This window comes from Patiria miniata, unplaced genomic scaffold (assembly GCF_015706575.1).
Source record: "Patiria miniata isolate m_02_andy unplaced genomic scaffold, ASM1570657v1 HiC_scaffold_3, whole genome shotgun sequence".
In the NCBI taxonomy this organism is placed as follows: domain Eukaryota; kingdom Metazoa; phylum Echinodermata; class Asteroidea; order Valvatida; family Asterinidae; genus Patiria; species Patiria miniata.
In genome coordinates this window covers 24,472,381-24,491,087 of record NW_024037069.1, presented here as the reverse complement: position 1 = coordinate 24,491,087, position 18,707 = coordinate 24,472,381, and the positions used below count along the sequence as shown (strand labels likewise).

General features: G+C 39.6%; 2 protein-coding genes across 2 annotated transcripts; one reads left to right on the top strand and one right to left on the bottom strand.

The window, feature by feature from the left end:
* Positions 1–1,392: 1,392 nt before the first annotated feature.
* Positions 1,393–6,029, bottom strand: LOC119737618 (charged multivesicular body protein 1a-like). Its single transcript, XM_038212082.1, has 7 exons — positions 5,842–6,029; positions 4,873–4,892; positions 4,671–4,748; positions 3,965–4,111; positions 3,248–3,316; positions 2,510–2,569; positions 1,393–1,876 (listed from the first exon to the last, which is right to left on the bottom strand). Exons 1-7 carry the CDS (start codon positions 5,855–5,857, stop codon positions 1,658–1,660), a joined length of 609 nt encoding a protein of 202 aa, XP_038068010.1. The 5' UTR covers positions 5,858–6,029; the 3' UTR covers positions 1,393–1,657.
* Positions 6,030–6,061: 32 nt separating this feature from the next.
* Positions 6,062–18,410, top strand: LOC119737617 (RNA-binding protein NOB1-like). Its single transcript, XM_038212081.1, has 8 exons — positions 6,062–6,158; positions 11,432–11,564; positions 12,289–12,422; positions 13,473–13,544; positions 14,259–14,798; positions 15,386–15,483; positions 16,633–16,774; positions 17,189–18,410. The coding sequence occupies exons 1-8, from the start codon at positions 6,090–6,092 to the stop codon at positions 17,456–17,458; spliced, it is 1,458 nt and encodes a 485-aa protein (XP_038068009.1). The 5' UTR covers positions 6,062–6,089; the 3' UTR covers positions 17,459–18,410.
* The last annotated feature ends 297 nt before the right edge of the window (positions 18,411–18,707 follow it).

Sequence of the window (18,707 nt, the reverse complement as noted above, 5' to 3'; positions counted from 1 at the left end):
CAGTTTTATTTGGGGGAATATGCAAATGAAGAAATGGTTGTAAATGTCTACAAATGAACATAAATTGATGATTCTTCTAAACCTCCTGCTGCTACCGGCATCCACTTGCTTACACTCATTCTACTTACTTTAAATTAAATTTAGTGAGATCAGCTATTTATATTTACAAACATTGATACATAATTATAAAAGATTATTTTTCAGAGGCTTACATGAAACAATAACACAGCAAGTACTACTAGTAAAGATATGTATTTACATATACATTTTTCATAGTAAATTATTCTAACAAAAATAAATGCCACCAACCTAGTAAGAGAAAGTCTGAATTCCAGTCATCAGTTTGCTAACATGTCTTATCACCTTAAAGAAACTGTCTAACAAGGTACAGAACTATCCCTTCCAAACCACCCCTACTCCCTCGCCCATTATTCAGGGTTCCCACAGAAATCGTAAACTGAAATTCCGTGACTTTTTCAGGACGAATTTAGCTTTCCATGGCTGATTCCAACGTTGTTTTGGCATCTTAGGAGCCTATTTACAATACACTGGCCAGTCATCACACCGAGGCAAGGGACACCACTCCCGTTCAGCCTTCCAGTTTGACACAAGACCACTGAACTCCATGGCATTATAGTGGTATGCATAAATAAGAAGGATAGTAAACTGCAATGCTAACTGGAAGACTGCCATTGCCATATTCTATGCGTCATCAATAACGAGTTGTGCAGGATTCCATGACATTTTCATGATTGGTTTAAATTCCCGGATTTCCAAGATATTTTTTTCAAGACTGTGGGAACCCTGCATTATTATAGCACAACAAATTACCCATGAAAAAGATGGGGCAACCATAGTACATTTGCCCTCTTGTACAGAAACATTTTTCTTAGGTAAGTTTCACATCTGTCTTACAAGAAGACTTTTCTCACATCTTTCTCACAAGAGCTTTTGAAAGTCTGTAGTTTGCTCACACATTTTATCGGGACAATTAGGGCGGCCACAACACTATCAGCAAAGTGAGGTATTGAATTTAAAAAGCTCATGAGATGAGTCATGACGACTTCAATCTAAATAAATTTCTACAAAGATAGATGTTTCTGAGCGTGCATTTTCTTTTGAAATCTTTAAAACCAAATAGGATCATTTGCTTTCGATGAATTTGGTTCCTTTCCAACAATAACACCACTCAAAATCCAAAGAAGAGTGTCCAAACCTAGCTTGTTGAATTTCAGCTCAGTGGATATTACATTTGTTGAAAAAACAGTGAAAAAAATATGCACAACCTTTTGATCTCGAAACACAATTTCACCAATAGCATTCTTTATTCCACAAATCAGTCAATTGACTGATTATTGGAAAGCACCTACATTTTTTTATTTCTTCCAGCAAGCCAAATCGAACAGTTTCACAGTGTGTTTAATACCAGTAAAATCTTTAATTCAAGCAAGCTGTTTGACAATAATTTGGCAGGTTACTTTTGGGATAAATGCAAAGGATCCTTTTGTGCCTGTAAGTATTAAAACTGCTTTGTTATTATTACTTTAATTAATGTCGATCGACAACGCATGATCTTGTGTTGATCAAGGCAGCTTAAGGATACACCCCACCCCCCCCCCTAATTATTTCCTTCCTTCCCCATCACTCCCCATCCACCTTACTCCCTAAGAGCCCTTAACCTCTGATCAAGCCGGTCTTCATCTTTGACAGTTCTTGACGACCCAGCGACGGAGAGAGATCCTGTGGCAATGGGAGCCTCGTTCAGCTCGGAGATCATCTCCAGACCGTTTTCCTCGGCGACTTCTTGGATGAGTTTGTCTACTTCGTTCACCGGGGTGGTCAGCGTCGTGGCCTGGCCCATGGAGCCCTCCATCACCTGTCAAAAAAGAGTTTTTCGATGAATAAACAGAGGAACAGAAATTTAAGATCTTGGGTCTCTGGGAAACATAATAGACTGATCCATCAACTCTTTTGCAGTTTGAACAGTCACAGACAGTCAAAAAATTAATCCAATTCCCCTGCCATGCCTTTTACACAGGCTAGTCATCAATAGTCGCATCATATTTCAAGCAAGCACTCCGACTAGTCAAATTCAGTCAACAGACAAAAGCAGGCAACTGATAAGCGCAGTTGTCTTATCAATCACCTACAGTCAAAGCACAGCTTGATCAAGTTACACAAACAGTCACAGCCAGTCAATTCTTCTTTATGTAGGCTGGGAGCTCTTAACTGTTGCAAACAGTCACTTGACTGATTTTAACTGCAACACAACTTGGCTAAGAAGGAATGTTTGTGTAGGAGGGTTAAGCCCTGCCAAATGGTACTTTGACCCCCCAAAAAATCTGACATGCGTGCATGTGCGCATGAAACACAGCTGGAACATGCAGTGTAGCATTGGGGAGGCACACGTGTTGCTGCCCAAATGCGCAGTGGGCGGGCCGAATAGATCAGTCCATTCAGCAGTGAGAAGATCAATCTTGTAACCTGGCTTTAAAGGCCAAACACTTGCCTGAGTGTGCACGTCAAGGTCTTCAAACTGCTTCTCAAACTTTTCCATGACACCGGCAATCTGTTAAAATAAAACAATTTAAAAACAAAAGCATGTTAAACTGGTTGTTTGTGAATGTTAGTTTACTTTTGATTCATTGTTAATGTCAAATCAACTTAAAAAGGAAAGGCTTTTTTGGGCTTCAGTAGCCTAACTCAGCAGTATCCTAAAGTTTAAAACCAGACATATTTGTCAAATTTATATTTAAGAAAATGAACTTTTTTGGGGGGGGGGGGAGATTTTTTAAGACCAATTTATTATGATCTTTTGTTAAAAATTTAGTGCAAGTAGACTTTTGTTCATAAACCACATAGGCAAACTGACTAAGTGTATTAAAATGCCCCCCCCCCCAAAAAAAAGTCATTAAAATGATTTTAATGTTGAACAATACAATTAACTGGTGCAGGGTTTGAACCTGCTACCTCCAGATTGCCGTTCTGGTGCTCTACCAACTGAGCTGTTCAGCCCTATAGATGTTGGCGGTTCCCTGCTCCAGCCAATTTCTTCATTCAACTTTATATTAGCCTTGTTTTCCAATGAAATTCATTCTAAAGAAATGAATACGGCAGCTCATATATCAGCTCTTCATCTGTTGCAGTTACCATTGAAAAATGTCAACTGAGTTAACATTATCATTCCATAATTGAATTTTTTCCAAATTACTAAAATTATGCACACATTGAAGCAATTTATATTTACCTTTTGCAAATCCATACTCTTGAGAACTGAGTCCATTCCTTTCACCACAGAGCCCATGCTCTTCGTCAGCTAAATAAAAATTAAAAAAAACATATTACCACTGGAATCATTTTTATCCTCAATGGATCAGTTCGTTTAACTTTTAAAATTTGAAATTCTTCACTCATAAAACCAACCAACTCCATTTTTTTTAATCACCATCGAGTAACTTCTAAATTGAGGAAATAAATGTCCATTCATGAGAAAGAGCACATGCTTTAAGGGCATGTAGGATCATTTGCTGTTCATGCATTTTTTTCAATAAATAACACCACTCAAAATCCAAAGAAGAATGTTCAAAACCTGACCTGTTGAAGTTTCAACTCAGTGGATACTACACTTTTCAAGAAAACAATGAAAAACCATTCACAACCTTTTGATCACGAAACACGATTTCGTCATTTTAACTATTTCTTCTAAAAATCAGTCAATTGACTGATCCTTGGAAATCACCTACATTTCTTGATTTCTTCTAAATGACAGCATGGCAGGTGGATTAATTTCATGGGTGTTAATTAGTACCAGTACAATCTTTAATCCAAGTAAGCTTTTGGATAATATTTTGGTTATTTAAATAGTTGGTTACTTTGGGGATAAACAAAAATGAACCAATATGCCTTTAAGCTAAGTAGCAGAAATCTCCAAGTAATGCTTTTTGGTTAACTTAAAAGATGTTACCTCCTTCATCATCAGTGCTGATTGTACTCTGGAGGAGACAGCATCAACTCGAGATGCCATCCGAAGGAAATTGAGGCCTTCATTCTTCTTTCTGATGACATTCTCTGCATATATCCTGGCCCCCTCGATGTTCTTCTGTTCTATAGCCTGTCAAGAAACAGAAGTTGATCAAATACTAACTACTGCAGCATTATGCACATGTAAGGACGCAAGTATGGCCTAGTGGTTAGGGTCCATGACCCTTGCTCAGAGGGTCAGGGGTTCGAATCCAGTTGTCGGCCATATGTTGTCTTTGTGGGCAAGCCACTTTACCTCCACTTGCCTCTCTCCACCCAGGAGTATAAATGGGTACCGGCATTAGCTGAGGAGTTACCTGCGATGGACTGGCATCCCATCCAGGGGGAATACAAATATCCTCAGTCGTTTCATGCCTAGGAAACCAGAGATAAACGCCCGGCCTGATGATGGGCCATATTGGCTTTTGACAGGCTAATGTAAGTATTCTACAAAACAAATCTCTTTTTGAGAGTTCTATTTCAAAGACTTTTATTAAAAATCAAATTTAATCCCTCTCCATCTTTAGCCAAAAACAAAGAACAGGGAAAACTGATGTTCTTTTCATTCTTGTGCAGTATGAATATTTTGTCAAAGTATTACATCAAGCATAGAGTTTCTGTTAATGCTGCAGTAGACGCAACTCCATTACCTTCTTAACTTTTGACTGCTGAACTTTCTGGTCTTTCTCACATTTTTTGGCCGACCTTTCCAGCTGTTTTGTAGTAAACTGAAAAAAATATAATAACATTCACAGTGAAAGCACAAAAGCAATGAAATTTTGAACAGAAATTTATGGTAAATGTTTGACAATATACAGCGACATGTTTTTATAATTAAAAGGATTTACATACCTTTAGTTGAAACAAAACATCTGCTCCGATCAGGGAAACACAGACATGGAAAGAAAGGGGAAAAAGAACTACTGTTCACATGTGAAGTGGTTTCCTAAAACGCAGTGGCTATCGTTACGGCAGCCGTAATGCAATTTTCAACTGTTATCGTTACAGAAACATTCGGTTCCCTGACCTAATACCGATTTGATTGAAAACATGAAAGTAAAGAAAGCTATTAAAAAAAAAAGCAGCGCAGCAGTGGCTTTGAACCCGGATCCCCAGCACAGTGCAGTAGTCGAACATGTAACAAATCAAGCTACCAAAGCCTTACTGATTGGACGGGTAGTTATAAATGTGATTATACATGTAGATTTGCAATGGTAATTTTGCAAATACCATAACGATAGCAGTGAAAAGATTCCCATATCTGGCCATCACTAATTTTTCCCTGGCAGTGACCTATCAGCCGGCATCAGATGTCCTAAACAGTCAAATTTCGCAGCGAAAATATTTACGCAGTGGCTATTGTTACGGCAGCCGTAACGCATTTCCCATTTTCTATCGTTACGGTAGACTGCAACCTGGCAACTTTTATAAAAAAAACATGACAAGAAAATATAAAATTAGAAGGAAAAAAGTGAATTTGAACTTTATGAAATTCGGACTTTATTTCCCTTTTAAAAAAAATCCTCCAAAGCCTCAGGTTAGAAAAGGAAAAAAATTCGAGTGCAAAACTGAGATTCGAAACCCGCAACCTCGCGGTGCAAAATCCTACCCTCTATCGGCTGAGCTGGCGCACTGCTCGATAAAACGTGGGGAAACAAATAATTATATACCTGCGTGCGTATCAAAAAAATATCGTAGAGGGCGCTAAACAACGAGTGCCGTAACGATAGCCACTTCGAAATATTTACTGAGAAAACAGTACTAGGGCCTGACTACTAGTACTCCTTACTAGGCCTACGCCTATAAAAAGTATAAACTTACCCTCAATTTTCGACATGTTTGCCTGTATAAGCTTTAGGCGATTTCCCAGCAAAAAAGTACTTAAGACAACCTAAATACTAACGACAATTTTAGGTATCGAGTATTTTGCCTAGTAAGCCACAACAGGTCTATGATTCACCAGATAAAAATAGGAAACATTGTGCACTTTGCACTTTTTCTCTTTTCTTGGGGATGGACGAATGAAACAGCGCCCTCCATCGGTCGCCTGGTGATAATTATTGGTAAAGATGGCGAAAAACATGGCAAAGCACGTTGTGGTTGACACTGTGGCTTTCTTCAAAAATATTCAGTTGCAGGTGAGTAGATTTTGCTTGACATTGTTTTATTTAATCGGGCTCTAATTGTTCGTCATATTGGGACAGATTTGTAATAAGAGGAATTCGTTTTTGCTCTGTTTTCTTATCTGCTTTACCTGCCTAGTTTCCGGACAATCATGACAATATATACCAACCCACGTTAGGCCGTTTTTTTTTTAATTACTTGGATTACGGAATCGCCGCCGGAAAAAATCGGAATTTTGAAAAAAATTAAAAAAATCGCCGCCGGAAATTGTCGATTCTGACTACCCCAAAAAAAAAAAAAAAGAAAAAAAGAAAAAAAGTGCCTATTGTACAAAAAACTCTATATTGCGCGCTGTCCAGGCCTGTAAACCATAGTATTAGTACTGGTTTGATCGAACGACATGACATACACCGCGTTCCCACTTGATTTGGAAAAAGGCGGATCAAGATCCGGCATTTTGGTGTGATCGTTATCTTACCGCAACGAAACCGCAAGTCGCGTTCCCACTTATGCTTGATCCACCTTTTCGTAAGGAAATGTTGGGTCCGAAAGGTCACTGAGTTCGGAATTACGCGCGCTCTGTGGGAGTGCCATTGTTGCATGGTTGCATGCTAGGCCAGGATGGGTCAGTTTTCAAACAGCACTATCAGAATTAACAGACAAAAATTACGCGAATTCACCAACATAAATCACGGATCCGTAGAGGATCCGTGCGTGCATAAATTAAAAGGTGAAATCCAACAGAGCCGCTCACGTGTGACATCACGGCAGAAACCAATGCATCGATAAGGGATTCCCTGGTTCTGAAGCTTCTCATTGGTTAGAAACGGTCACATGATGTACTACGACATCATTTTCCAATTTTCTATAATCAATACTTCAGATTTGTCACCCCCGTACGTACCGCGTTATCGGCACTATTCCCATCGCATACTCGTAAGCTTTTCAATGATTCTGTGCCAAAGTGAAGTCTTTTGGTGAGTGTGGAGTCATTTATGGATGGAAAAATAAGTAAAATTTCAGGAATGAAAAAGGTTTAGTAATGGACGAACACGCAACAAAAATAAGGCCTATAGTGTAGTTTTAGGATACCACGTGCGCTTTTGCATGCGCGGTGCTAGCCCGTAGTTCAGCGGTTGTTTATTGTGCATGTTGTAAACGCTGGAAATGTCCACATGAGCTACACGCCTGAAAACGTGTTTCTTCGTTCATGAGACCGCAACATTTTCGCGCCACTCGTGCACCGGGCGGATGTTAACAGGTCAAATTGCCGGATCAGATCCACCTTTTGCGTTCCCATCTGATCGTGATCCTGCAATTGCCGGATCTGATCCACCAATTGGGTGACTGTTCATTCTCGTGCCCGTTTTTGTTTCTTCATGTCTCTATGGGCGCCGCCATGTTGGATGATAGGGCGCCCCCATTTTTTTTTTTTTTTTTTTTTTTTTTTCATTTCCCGCTCGCCGCCGGAAATGGGGACCCAAAAATTCCGTAATCCAAGTAATTAAAAAAAAACGGCCTTACTTGTTTAGCAATAGGCAAATAGCATATCAAAAATCGGCAGAATTTTTTTTTAACACAGTGGCTATTGTTACGGCAGTTGACCGTCTGGTTCCCTGACCTAATACTTTAGAATTCAACGTTAGGATCTTTGGCTCTTGGAACCAGGCTATCAACCGAATGGTTCTCGGACTTTATTTCCCTTACAGAACTTTACATTTTAAAAAGGCAGTGTATATTTTGCCGGAGACGGCAAACCTTTAGTAAACGTTAGTTTGCCGGATATGCACTGAACATGCGCAGTTACTGTTTTTTTGTACTTAAAACATTTTGCGGTGACAAGTTTTAGTCTGGCTCCATGCCAAAATTATCGTTGTTACCTCGTATTCACAAGATGGGATTCAGACCATTTTATAAATTCGGACTTTATTTCCCTTTTAAAAAAAATCCTCCAGAGCCACAAATCTGAAAAAGAAAATGTAATACTCTGCAAAAAATGTTTGAGACATGTTAAAATAATAAAAGAAGAATATTCTTATTTATTTGGGGATGAGAAAAAAAAACTTAAAAATGTGGTGCGGTCGGAATCGAACGCGAGTCATCCCGCTTACTAGAGCCTTTGCTTAACCATTACACCAAACGTGCTACACAACTTTTGGTGGGAATTTAATACATGTTATAATTCAGCCCTATTTTAAAGAGTACAGCGCCCTCTGTTGATATGGATTGCCGCCGGCAAACCTTTAGTAATCGTTAGTTTGCCGTCATTACCTCCGGCAAAATATCCACTACCTTTTAAAAATACTCAAATTTAGCCAAAAGAAAAGGCACTGACAGTGTGACATGACTGATTTCAAAGAAGAAAATAAAATCTACTTAAAAAGTTATGAAGAACAATTTGATTAGGCCAAAAAAAAAAAAAAAAGTTCTGCGTCTGGTTACCCTACCTACTCTATTTTTACAGCCCCTTCCTTATTTAGTGGGGGGAAATATGAGGGGGAAAAAACAAAAACCATCAATTACTACCTTTTAGTTATACCCTTTACTACATGCAGACACCTCCATATGATCGTACACAAAAACAATTGCCCCCCCCCCCTCTAAATTCCCTACCTACCTACCCTATTTTCAAATGCCATGTAAGTGAAAGCAGAACTAATTTTTTTGGCCTTAAAAATTATAAACCTGAAACTTAAGAAATCTATGGAAAGAGTTCCATATCTGAACATCACTTAACACCGTGTGCACAAACCTATGAGACTGGTCTAAAAAATTCCACTTGTGTTTTCTCAGTAAATGCTTATTTTATATATTTACCTGCTAAATTTGACTTTTTAGGACATGTTATCGCTTTCTGATGGCTGATAGGTCACTGCAGGGAAATATTAGTGATGTCCATTTTTGGAATTCTCCCCATCTGTTAAAAAAAAGGGCCTCAACAGGCGCGGATCCAGGATTTCTTTAGACGGGGGGCACACTTTTAGAGCATATTGCTCTGAATAATAATGCGAGCGCGAAGCGCGAAGCCCTTACGGCGTGGGGTCCGGGGCCCGCTTAAGGGCCCCGGGAAATTTTGGATTCTAGATGCTCTGTGGTGCAATCTGAGGCGACTTCTGGCCCCTTTTCCCCTGAATTATTTGAGCAAAAGTTGTTAAGCTTACAAGGATTCAAAAAAATATATACTCTTGTTTTTACAAATGTTAAGCTACTGTGCACTTTAAATGTGCAAACTATGTATTTTCGTCTTCATAATTTCTTGCATTGTATTAAAAAAAAAGGAATTGTATTGACTCAGATTGTAAACTGTTGCAACGGGCGATGGGCTGGGACCAAGGACTAATGCGAACGCGGGGCAGTGTCTTACGGCGTGAGGTTCGGGGCGTGGGCCCACTGAAGGGCCCCGGGAAATTTTTGATTCCAGAGATGCTCTGTGGTGCAATCTGAGGCGATTCCTGGCCCCATTTCAGCAACATGTTGTGAAGATTGGAGGATTTTTGTTTTCATTATCGCTTCGGTTTGTGGTAACACCATGTGTTTTTTTTAATTTTTTGTTCATTGGTTTAAAATTGTACTCTTGTATTTCTTAATACAAGCCTAGTTAAGTTTCTTCTGTTCTTCACTCGATAACCAGGTATTTTCGACTGAATAATAATTTTCTTGCATGTTATTCTGAAAGGAAATGGATAGGCTTAGTTTGAAAACTGTTTTAAGGATGCGTCGGGAGATCTGCCCCGAGGACTAATAATGCGGAGTGCGAATGTCTTTCGGCGTGGGGCCAGGGCCCGCTTAAGGGCCCCGGAAAATTTTTGATAATTGGATGCTCTGTGGTGCAATCTGAGGCGATTCCTGGCCCCTCTTTTCCTGAGTTATTTGAGCAAAATTTTTAAAGTTAAATAAGCATTTTTTTCATTGGTTTAATATACACTCTTGCTTTAACAAGCCTTTTAAGTTTATTCTGTTTTTCACTTGATAACCATTTTCGTCTGCATAATCGTTTTCGTGCATTTTATTTTTGGAACGGAATTGTATAGACTTAGTTTGTAAACTTTTGCATGCTTTCTAATGTTTTGTATCAAGTTTAAATTATCAGTTTATCAATAAGATAAGATTTTCTACGGAAATTTTCTACGGAAACTGACTGTTTTGGACTCCTTGAAAGCGCGTGGAAGAAATGCTGGCAAATTGTTCTTACAAAAACACACCCCTTTACTAATAGTGTGGTCCAAAGAGCAGCGTACAACGTGTATGATGCGCTCAGACACGAGCGTGTTTTTCGTACCGGTACATACGCTCATATGAATCGCATTTCATAAACCGATATACTATGCAGGGTTACGTATGGAGTACGTACGGTGGGATCGCGGTTTATTTCGAAGCTTTTCGAGTTCCCAGTACTGTGTCATACGGCCAGTACACAATTTTTGCAGGCCGCTGATGTTTAATATCGGCGCCGGTATTTTTGTTAGAAGGTTGCCCTCCTCCTTCCCTCCTTTTCTCTCTCCTCCCCCTCTTTTTCCCCCTGTTTTATTCATTTTATTTTTTTGTGGACTAAATTTGACGGGGGGCACGTGCCCCCGCGGCCCACCCCTGGATCCGCGCCTGCTCAACAACACCAGTTGATAAAGACACAGTGACAGTGTCGCAAGCTCCTAATACGAGCTCGTTAATTTAAAGGGAATATACATCATTTGCTTTTGCTGTAATTTTCAGAAATGGATGGAATTGGGGGGTTGGAAATATATAGCAATATAGTTACACTGACTTTTTTGAGGTTTTGGGTTCGAAAATGCTATAAAAACCAAGAAAAACAATCATTTCCCTGTAGTCTGGTTCCCTGACTCCATTTAAGAAGAAACAGAGCAGTTTACACATATATTGGGGAATTGTAAGGTCAGGGAACCAGTCTAGCTGGCTTGTACCCGTTCATAGGTGTGTAATCGATTGCAAACAAGTGCGATGGTCAACTGGGGCCAGTATTTGAAAAAAAGCCAGTTTTTTCCAACGCTGATCGGCCGATCAGCGTTGGAAATTGATACAAAAATACCACTTTTCTTGAAAATGACAGTATACCAGGTGCCATGATTTTACAGGATGCTTTACACTGTCATTCACTAATAGTCCAGCAAGGTATTTCAAAATGATTTGGTAGTTTTATTTTTTGATGTTTGCAAATGTTGTATTTTCCCTTTAAGTCCCAAAAAGGCACCTTTCCGTTTACTTGATTTAATAATGGGACTGGAAACAAACTTTCATGCTCGATATTTAATATCACATTGTCATTTTCCAGGACATTGCGGAGAATGTCTATACAACCCAAGGAGTGGTGAGGGAGATTAAAGATGCTGCAACAAGGCAACGGCTGGCTGTCTTGCCTTATGACCTCAAGTATCGTGACCCCTCACCAGAATGCCTTCAAATCAGTAAGGAGCCAACAGATAGAGAGCTGTTATTTTTTTTATTTTATTTATTATTTATTTATTATTTTTTGACTGACTTCAAGATGCATTCATTTCAAATGAAAAAAAAAATTCTGCACCTATTTACTCTGCATATTTCCTGCAACTTTAGTGGACTGATAAATGCGTATGTTGGTACTGTCCTCTGTCTGGTCTTTAATCTTGTCATCAAATCAAAAACTTTTTTTAAAAGTCGAACAAAGAATTTGACTGCGACCTCTCTAGATCCCTGTTTGCTGTTTCCCAGGTTAGCAAAATTGCTAATAATGCTAGCATCGTGACTTCGGGCGTGACCCCTGGCTACATGGGTTTATGGCTTCTGACTAGCGCCCCTTGAACAAAGACATTGACAAACTGGGGAACGGCCAACATAGGGCTGGATAGCTCAGTTGGTAGAGCTCCGGAACGGCAATCCAGAACCTGCAGGTTCAAACCCCACTCCAGTCAATTTCTTTGTTAAACTGAAATTTATTATAATGGGCCTAGTCAGTTTTTGTGTGGTTTATTTGACAAACAAAAAAGTTGTTAATATAAAAATATACAACTCATAAATAAAAGGAAGCTGGGACAATTTCAAAATAATTATTTTGGCAATATGGCAGTGCTCACTAATATGGCAGCATAAATGATACCTCACTCTGGCATTTCTAATGGTGTCTGTTTACATATTTCTGGAATATCTTTTCAGTCTCGGATTTTTCAAAGAAGACCGGGGATTATCGCAGTCTGTCGTCTGTAGATGTCAAGGTCCTAGCGCTGACCTATCAGTTGACTAAGGAACACTGTGGCACTGAACATCTCAAGCTGGTCCCTGAAAAGAAGGTAACAATGTCTTACCATCATTTCTAGTGTGTAACATATACTTGGTTGTTACTCCGTTGACTGGATTACTTCTGAAACATGTATAGAAATTTAACCTTAACCCCCAGGCCTTTTTTTCCCAGGAACCATCCTCAACCCTCCAAAATCCTCCACAATTTTGCATTTATGCTCAAATGAAGGATACCCACTGCCTCAATCCTTTGAAATCCTTCAACAGCCCTGCCTCTCAAAATGCAATCAGTCTCAATCCTCCAAAATCAACTGGGACTGAATGTCCATGTGCCCTCAATCCTCCTCAATCCTCCAAAATTGTATGTTGCATTCAGTCTCAATCCTCCAAAATCCTTCAAATCTGCCCGAGGACTTTGGAGGATTGAGTTTTAAGGGTCAGCAGTCCTTGTTGCAATTACAAAAGGACCTAGTCTAACTTCACACAAAAAGGCAGCAGTAGTTCCTACAGTAAGCTGCACTTCCAGTAATCTCCAAATGTTTCATTTAGGGTTTCAACCAGGGAAAAACCTTGAAAATGAGATTTCATTTTTCTAGTCAGGGAAAACTCAGGGAATTTGAGGAAAACGCCAACAATCAAGGAAAACTCCAGGAATTTGACAGTTACTGACTTTTCGCCAGTTGGCATGTGTGCGTTTTGTGCCATGCGTCCAAATTGTGTTTACTGACTGACTGGCCATGGTGACTTATTTACTCTTTCTGTCATGTGAATATTACACCCCTCTCCAGACAATGGCAATTGGCTGTGCTACACCACCTTTTCACTTCCCAACAACCTCAATAAAGTTTCTCACAGAAAATTCTCACAGAATTTTGAAATTTCTGAAGGAAATATCAGGGACAACAGGGACTTTTGTTTTCACAAAGTGCTGGGAACCCTGTCATTAATTTTTGCAAAACCTTTCAACTTATGTAATTACTGCAGCAGATCATTACAACAAAATTCAAACATTGAACAGAGTCTATCCTTAGGGTTCAGGTAACCTTGTAGACAATTGCTTTTTAAACAGGCGCTGTTTCTGTCTTTGTCCTACTATGCAGGTGACATTAACTTGCAACACAAGGCCGCTGGTGAAAGCTACTGACATTGTGGGTTTTTACCTTCCACCAAAGGTAAGTACGTTCAAAGTGTGTTTTGGTCATCAGGATTTAACATCACCACTATACTAAGCAGCGCTAAAGATGTGTGTGTTTATGAGTTGTTCACAAGGTGATCGTTCACGAGTTGATTGACCGCGAAGCAGGATGGTTCGCTCTTCGCGGTTCAGGTGGCAAAGCCTCGTTTACTCTTTTTTTCTGTTCATTTTGCGCTGGAGTTCCCTGAATCTGCGCAATCAGCAAAAGTGAAAATGACACATTCGTTGTACTTAAAACCTGGGACATAAATCCACATGTAAAGTGGAAGTGCCTTGACTGCTGGTCTGAATTCATCAAAATCAAGCCACCAAAGATTTGTACTTTTTGGCAAATTTAAGGTACTTACGGTGAATATTTGAATAGGCAGAGTCTTAATGTTTCAAAGCTTGAACAAGTTTTTTGCTCGAAAAAAATGAATGTCCGATAAAAGTCTCAAAGAATGCAGCTGCACCATTACTTAGCATCTTAAGCTGTTATCAAATTTTGTTTTTATAAACCATCTTTACATAAAAGAAAACGAGAAAATAAACACTTGTTTCCATTATGAAAGAGGAGTTTTGAAGAGAACATAAGTTACATAAATCAATTGAAAATACATGGTGTCTTCTTGGGAAAAAGGAAAATGACAATGGCGATATGAAGCTCACTGCCAAATATTTAAACTGTTTAAATTTTTGTCGCATTATTTAGGAAACCACAAGTCAAACAGGTGAGGATGAGCAATCAGCGACCAAAGAAACTGACTCAAGTCTTCCCAAAGACAACAAGGAAGATGGTGACATTGAACTCACAATGAGCAAACTGGCAGTCGAGGCAGAGGAAGAGGAAGATGGAGACGAAAGGACAGAACTCGAAGCAAAAGAAGACAATTTAGAAGGGAAGGGACTGAAAGACGCAGATGAGATCAATATTGACATTGATGCTCCCAAGAATTGTGAGGAGTCAAAGTTAGATAGTTTGTCATCAGAAAACAGCAACCAAGCTCAGGAGGAGGCAGTGGCGTCAGAATCCATGCTTGAAGACGAAGAGGAGAACATTGACAACCTCAGCGATGAGGATGACAGTAATGCGGAGGCGGAGGATGCAGGTAACCATGGTGATGGTTTAGATGGCGAGGAAGGATGGATAACACCAGGGAATATTAGCAAGATACGCCAAGGTACGAGGAGTGACCAGGAAACAGCAGACGGTGTTATCGTCGGCTGTATGACGGCAGATTTTGCCATGCAGGTAAAAAGACATCATACGTTATTCATTTGAGGGTTTTTCCATAGAAAAAATGTAATTCATGGGGAGCTTATCCTTAATACTGTAAAAGCCTGAACATGGTTTACATGGGTGGCACACAGTGCATAGCACTCACCTCTCACTGCTGTGGCCCGGGTTCAATTCCCGGCACGGGTCATATGAGAGTAGAGTTGGTCATTGATTCTCTCCTGTGCCAAGAGGAAATTTGTCAAGGTTCGCTGGCTTTCCTCTTTTCGCAAAAATCAACACTTTCGATCTCTGGCTGTGCTCCGTGGTTAGATATGGGTCGTATGGCGGCTGCCTAGTTACTGCCTTTACATGCCTTCTGCTCGAGCACATTGTAGCAGCGTCCTCCGCAATTCAGCTCCTGCTGATTAGCCCCCCCCCTAATTTATTTTAATCAGAAATCCTTTATTTATGAACATGAGCAAGGGCAGACAATTATGCCTGTCGCTTTCTATTCATTGGCATGCCTACATGAACTGCGGTTTATAGTGGAGGTAAACTAAAATGACTAACCATTTCAACTTGATAATGTTGAGATTTGTCTGTCTCTTTTCATATTGCAGAACGTTTTGATCCATATGGGAATTCCAGTCCTTTCTGTGGAGGGGATGTTGATTAAGACAGCCAAGAGCTTTGTGCTAAGATGCCGCAGCTGCTTTAAGTGAGTCCAACCCCCCATCTCCCCCAGCCTACCAGCCAGGGATGTAGTTGAGTCCATCACAAGTCCCTGCAAGTCCATCACAAGTCCTCCAGTCCCAAGTCAAATCACAAGCTATTCAAATGAGCTTTGACAAAGGCATTCCTTTGTAATAGTTCATCCACTGTTTATTTGTGACTGGACTTGTGATTTACTTGTGACTGGACTGGTGACAGTCTTGTGATGGGCTCGACTCCATCCCTGCTATCAACTGCAAGGGAAAAGAGAGAATGATATTTATTACAACTCATACACGTTCATAAGTTTCAAAACAGCAGAACAGATGTTGTTGTCAAGTGATAATAGCCAGTTTTTGTGTTTCCTAAAAGATTTTTGAAAGTTCTTGAGAGTAACGTTATATTTTGGGCATAATTTTTGAGATTCAAAAACTGTAAGCTAGTGTTTCAGACAAGAGACAGTTATCAGGGTATTTGTGTATATTGTTTACAATAATTAAACCACTATTCATAAATACCTCAGACAGTTTAGCCATTCCTATTGGTCGAGAGCCCGTCACGTGGCCGGTATTAAACGGATGATAAAGACATGGCTAGCTGGTCTTAAACACTTTTCCAGTGTCACAATAAAATGTGGACTCCTAAAAATCCAGTGCCTCTTATCGTTTAATTGGTTGAACGTTCACAATCCTCACGTAGGCATGCGCAACACTACCAGGGAGTTAGAATTTTATAGTTCTAAATTCAAAACGCAACGCCCCAGGTGCGTTCTGCGCGACATCGCATAGAACATCATACGCGCGCGTCAATCTCCATAAAAGGGTTGTTTTCATCTTACTCGCCAGCTGAACACTCCATTATTTTGCAGGAGGGATGATTCAAAAAGCATAAAGTGAATTTGTTGAACAAAATCGGGATGTTTTGCACGAATTATATGATTTTTTTTTACCGAAAAGGTATTTATGAATGGGAATAAATATGTACTCCGTCGGTATTTATCACTCTGTTTAATACCACTTAGAGTCTGGGTGCTGATAATTACCCTCGCCTCCGGCTCGGGTAATTATCAGCACCTAGACTCTAAGTGGTATTAAACAGAGTGATAAAACCTCCGGAGCACACATTTATTCCCTTACTTCTTTACAACTACCTACAGACGTACCAACAACATGACTAAAGTATTCTGTCCGCACTGTGGCAACAGGACATTAGACAAAGTCACCGTGACAACTGAGGAAGATGGCAGCCAACGCATTCATCTCTCGCATCGCAAGGTCATGAACAAGAGGGGCCTGAAGGTAAGCGGGAAATTCACAAAACTCTGCATGATACTAAAGTCTAGAAATAAGTAAAAACTTCATCATAATTTTAATTTTTTTATCCATTTATGCATTGGTTACAATCCAGAATATTATAATGATTACTATAATTATAAGCCTTTACATTATTTGTTTGGATTATCTGCTTTTGTTTCATTCTTATTTTACAAATAAACCATCAAAGGAAACTGACTACGTGTATTATAATAATTTGTTTAAAGTTGAACAAAGAAATTGACTGGAGAGGGGTTCGAACCTGTGACCTCTGGATTGCCGTTCCGGTGCTCTACCTACAGAACCACTGACCTTTTTGTTTATAGTTAATAGAAATGAGCACAGATTTGTACATGTATGTTTCCTTAATTTATATTCAATTCTTTTCTTTTAACCCAGTACCCACTTCCTATGCCCAAGGGAGGCAAGCATGCTGATAATCCTGTCTTGGTAGAAGACCAGCCGATTCCTCATAATCGTCTTTCTCGTAAGGCCCAGATGACTACGGACGTCTTCAACACTGACTTCATCACCGGCAATTCTCCATTCGCTCTGAAAGACACCACCAGCAAGTCGGCCCAACTTGGAGTACGAAGCTTTGATAGCAATGCAGCCCATCATAGGAGAAACCCCAACCAAGTCAGGCCCAAAAAGGGCCGCAAAAAATAAACAAAACGAGGACTCTTTAGTAAAACTGAGTCGTGAAGTGTATGACGTCTCTTTCAAACACACTTTGTTAATAATATATAAAGTACATGTACACATAATTTATCTCCAATCCTTTTCTTTGTTCAGACAGAAATAACACTGCAGAAGTTGGAACAAAAAATATCACACAAGGTAATAATAATAGTGGGTAATTATAAAGCGCACGTATCCACCAGGACTGGTGCTCAAGGCGCTACATCATTATTACCCCTGCTCATTGGGCCCATGAAACATTCCAAATACCATCTCAGCTCCCTGAGGAGTATACAGCTCGATGCAGCCTGTTAGGCGCAAGGAAGCTAATTCAATCACAATAACCATCTCTGCCCTCACAGGTACCCATTTACTCCTGGGTGGAGAGAAGCATATACTAAAGTCTAGAAATTAGTAAAGGTATACATGTACTTGAACCACTAAAAAAAACCAAATTTTGCAAGTATAAGTTATAACTGCATTAAAATCCTTGCTCTCTTCAAGCCACAAGTAAATTTTGCAAATTGAAGGTTTTGGAGAGTGTAGCAAACAAAGTTTAACTTATGTTTCTTCTTTCCTTGATAGCCCAGAGTGGGATAATCTAAGTGAAGCTTATGAATTTTTTCTCACAATCACTTGGGACAACACTGTATTTATAAAATATGTTGGCGAAGGGTATAAAACCCCAGTGTAAAATCTAAATTTTCTCAATATATTTCAGCCAATCTTCTTTACACATTCATAATAGAGTGTGTTGGTGATTCACCGTGTTAGTTACTTGGAAGTGAACAATTACAAATTCGAAATCAATGATGCACCATGACAAACTTTCTTTTGTTTTAATTGAAATTGACTTTTCCGATGTACATGTACCATCAGTCGCGAATTGGCGAATATGAAAAACATTTCAGTTATGACAAATAAAGAACAATTATCTGTAGTTGTTTGCATTTGGTTTTTTTGGTTTGTTTTGTTGTCTTTGGTTTGGTTTGTTTGGTTTTGTTGGGTGGGGTGGTTCGGGTCGGATGGGGTCATGTAGGTTTTTTAAAAAAACTGTCAATAATGCAAGATGAGGATGCATACTGAAGTATAAAACTAGAGGGATACATTTCATAATCCCTGCGTTTGAATTGTGCTGTGCGGGAGCCCAAGCGAGATTTTGCCTGCCTGCCTGAACCAGACGTTGGAGGCGCCGATTTATTGCAATAGCCCCCTCTATATTGCAAATTAGAGGAGT

Excerpts from the sequence above, each read along its gene's own strand:
- LOC119737617 (XM_038212081.1), top strand. The coding sequence starts at position 6,090 with ATGGCGAAAAACATGGCAAAGCACGTTGTGGTTGACACTGTGGCTTTC. Across the intron at positions 11,565-12,288 it reads ACCAGAATGCCTTCAAATCA|TCTCGGATTTTTCAAAGAAG; the intron begins GTAAGGAGCCAA and ends ATATCTTTTCAG. Across the intron at positions 12,423-13,472 it reads AGCTGGTCCCTGAAAAGAAG|GTGACATTAACTTGCAACAC; the intron begins GTAACAATGTCT and ends CCTACTATGCAG.
- LOC119737618 (XM_038212082.1), bottom strand. Across the intron at positions 3,317-3,964 it reads CAGCACTGATGATGAAGGAG|CTGACGAAGAGCATGGGCTC; the intron begins GTAACATCTTTT and ends ATTTTTATTTAG. Across the intron at positions 2,570-3,247 it reads AGAGTATGGATTTGCAAAAG|ATTGCCGGTGTCATGGAAAA; the intron begins GTAAATATAAAT and ends TTATTTTAACAG.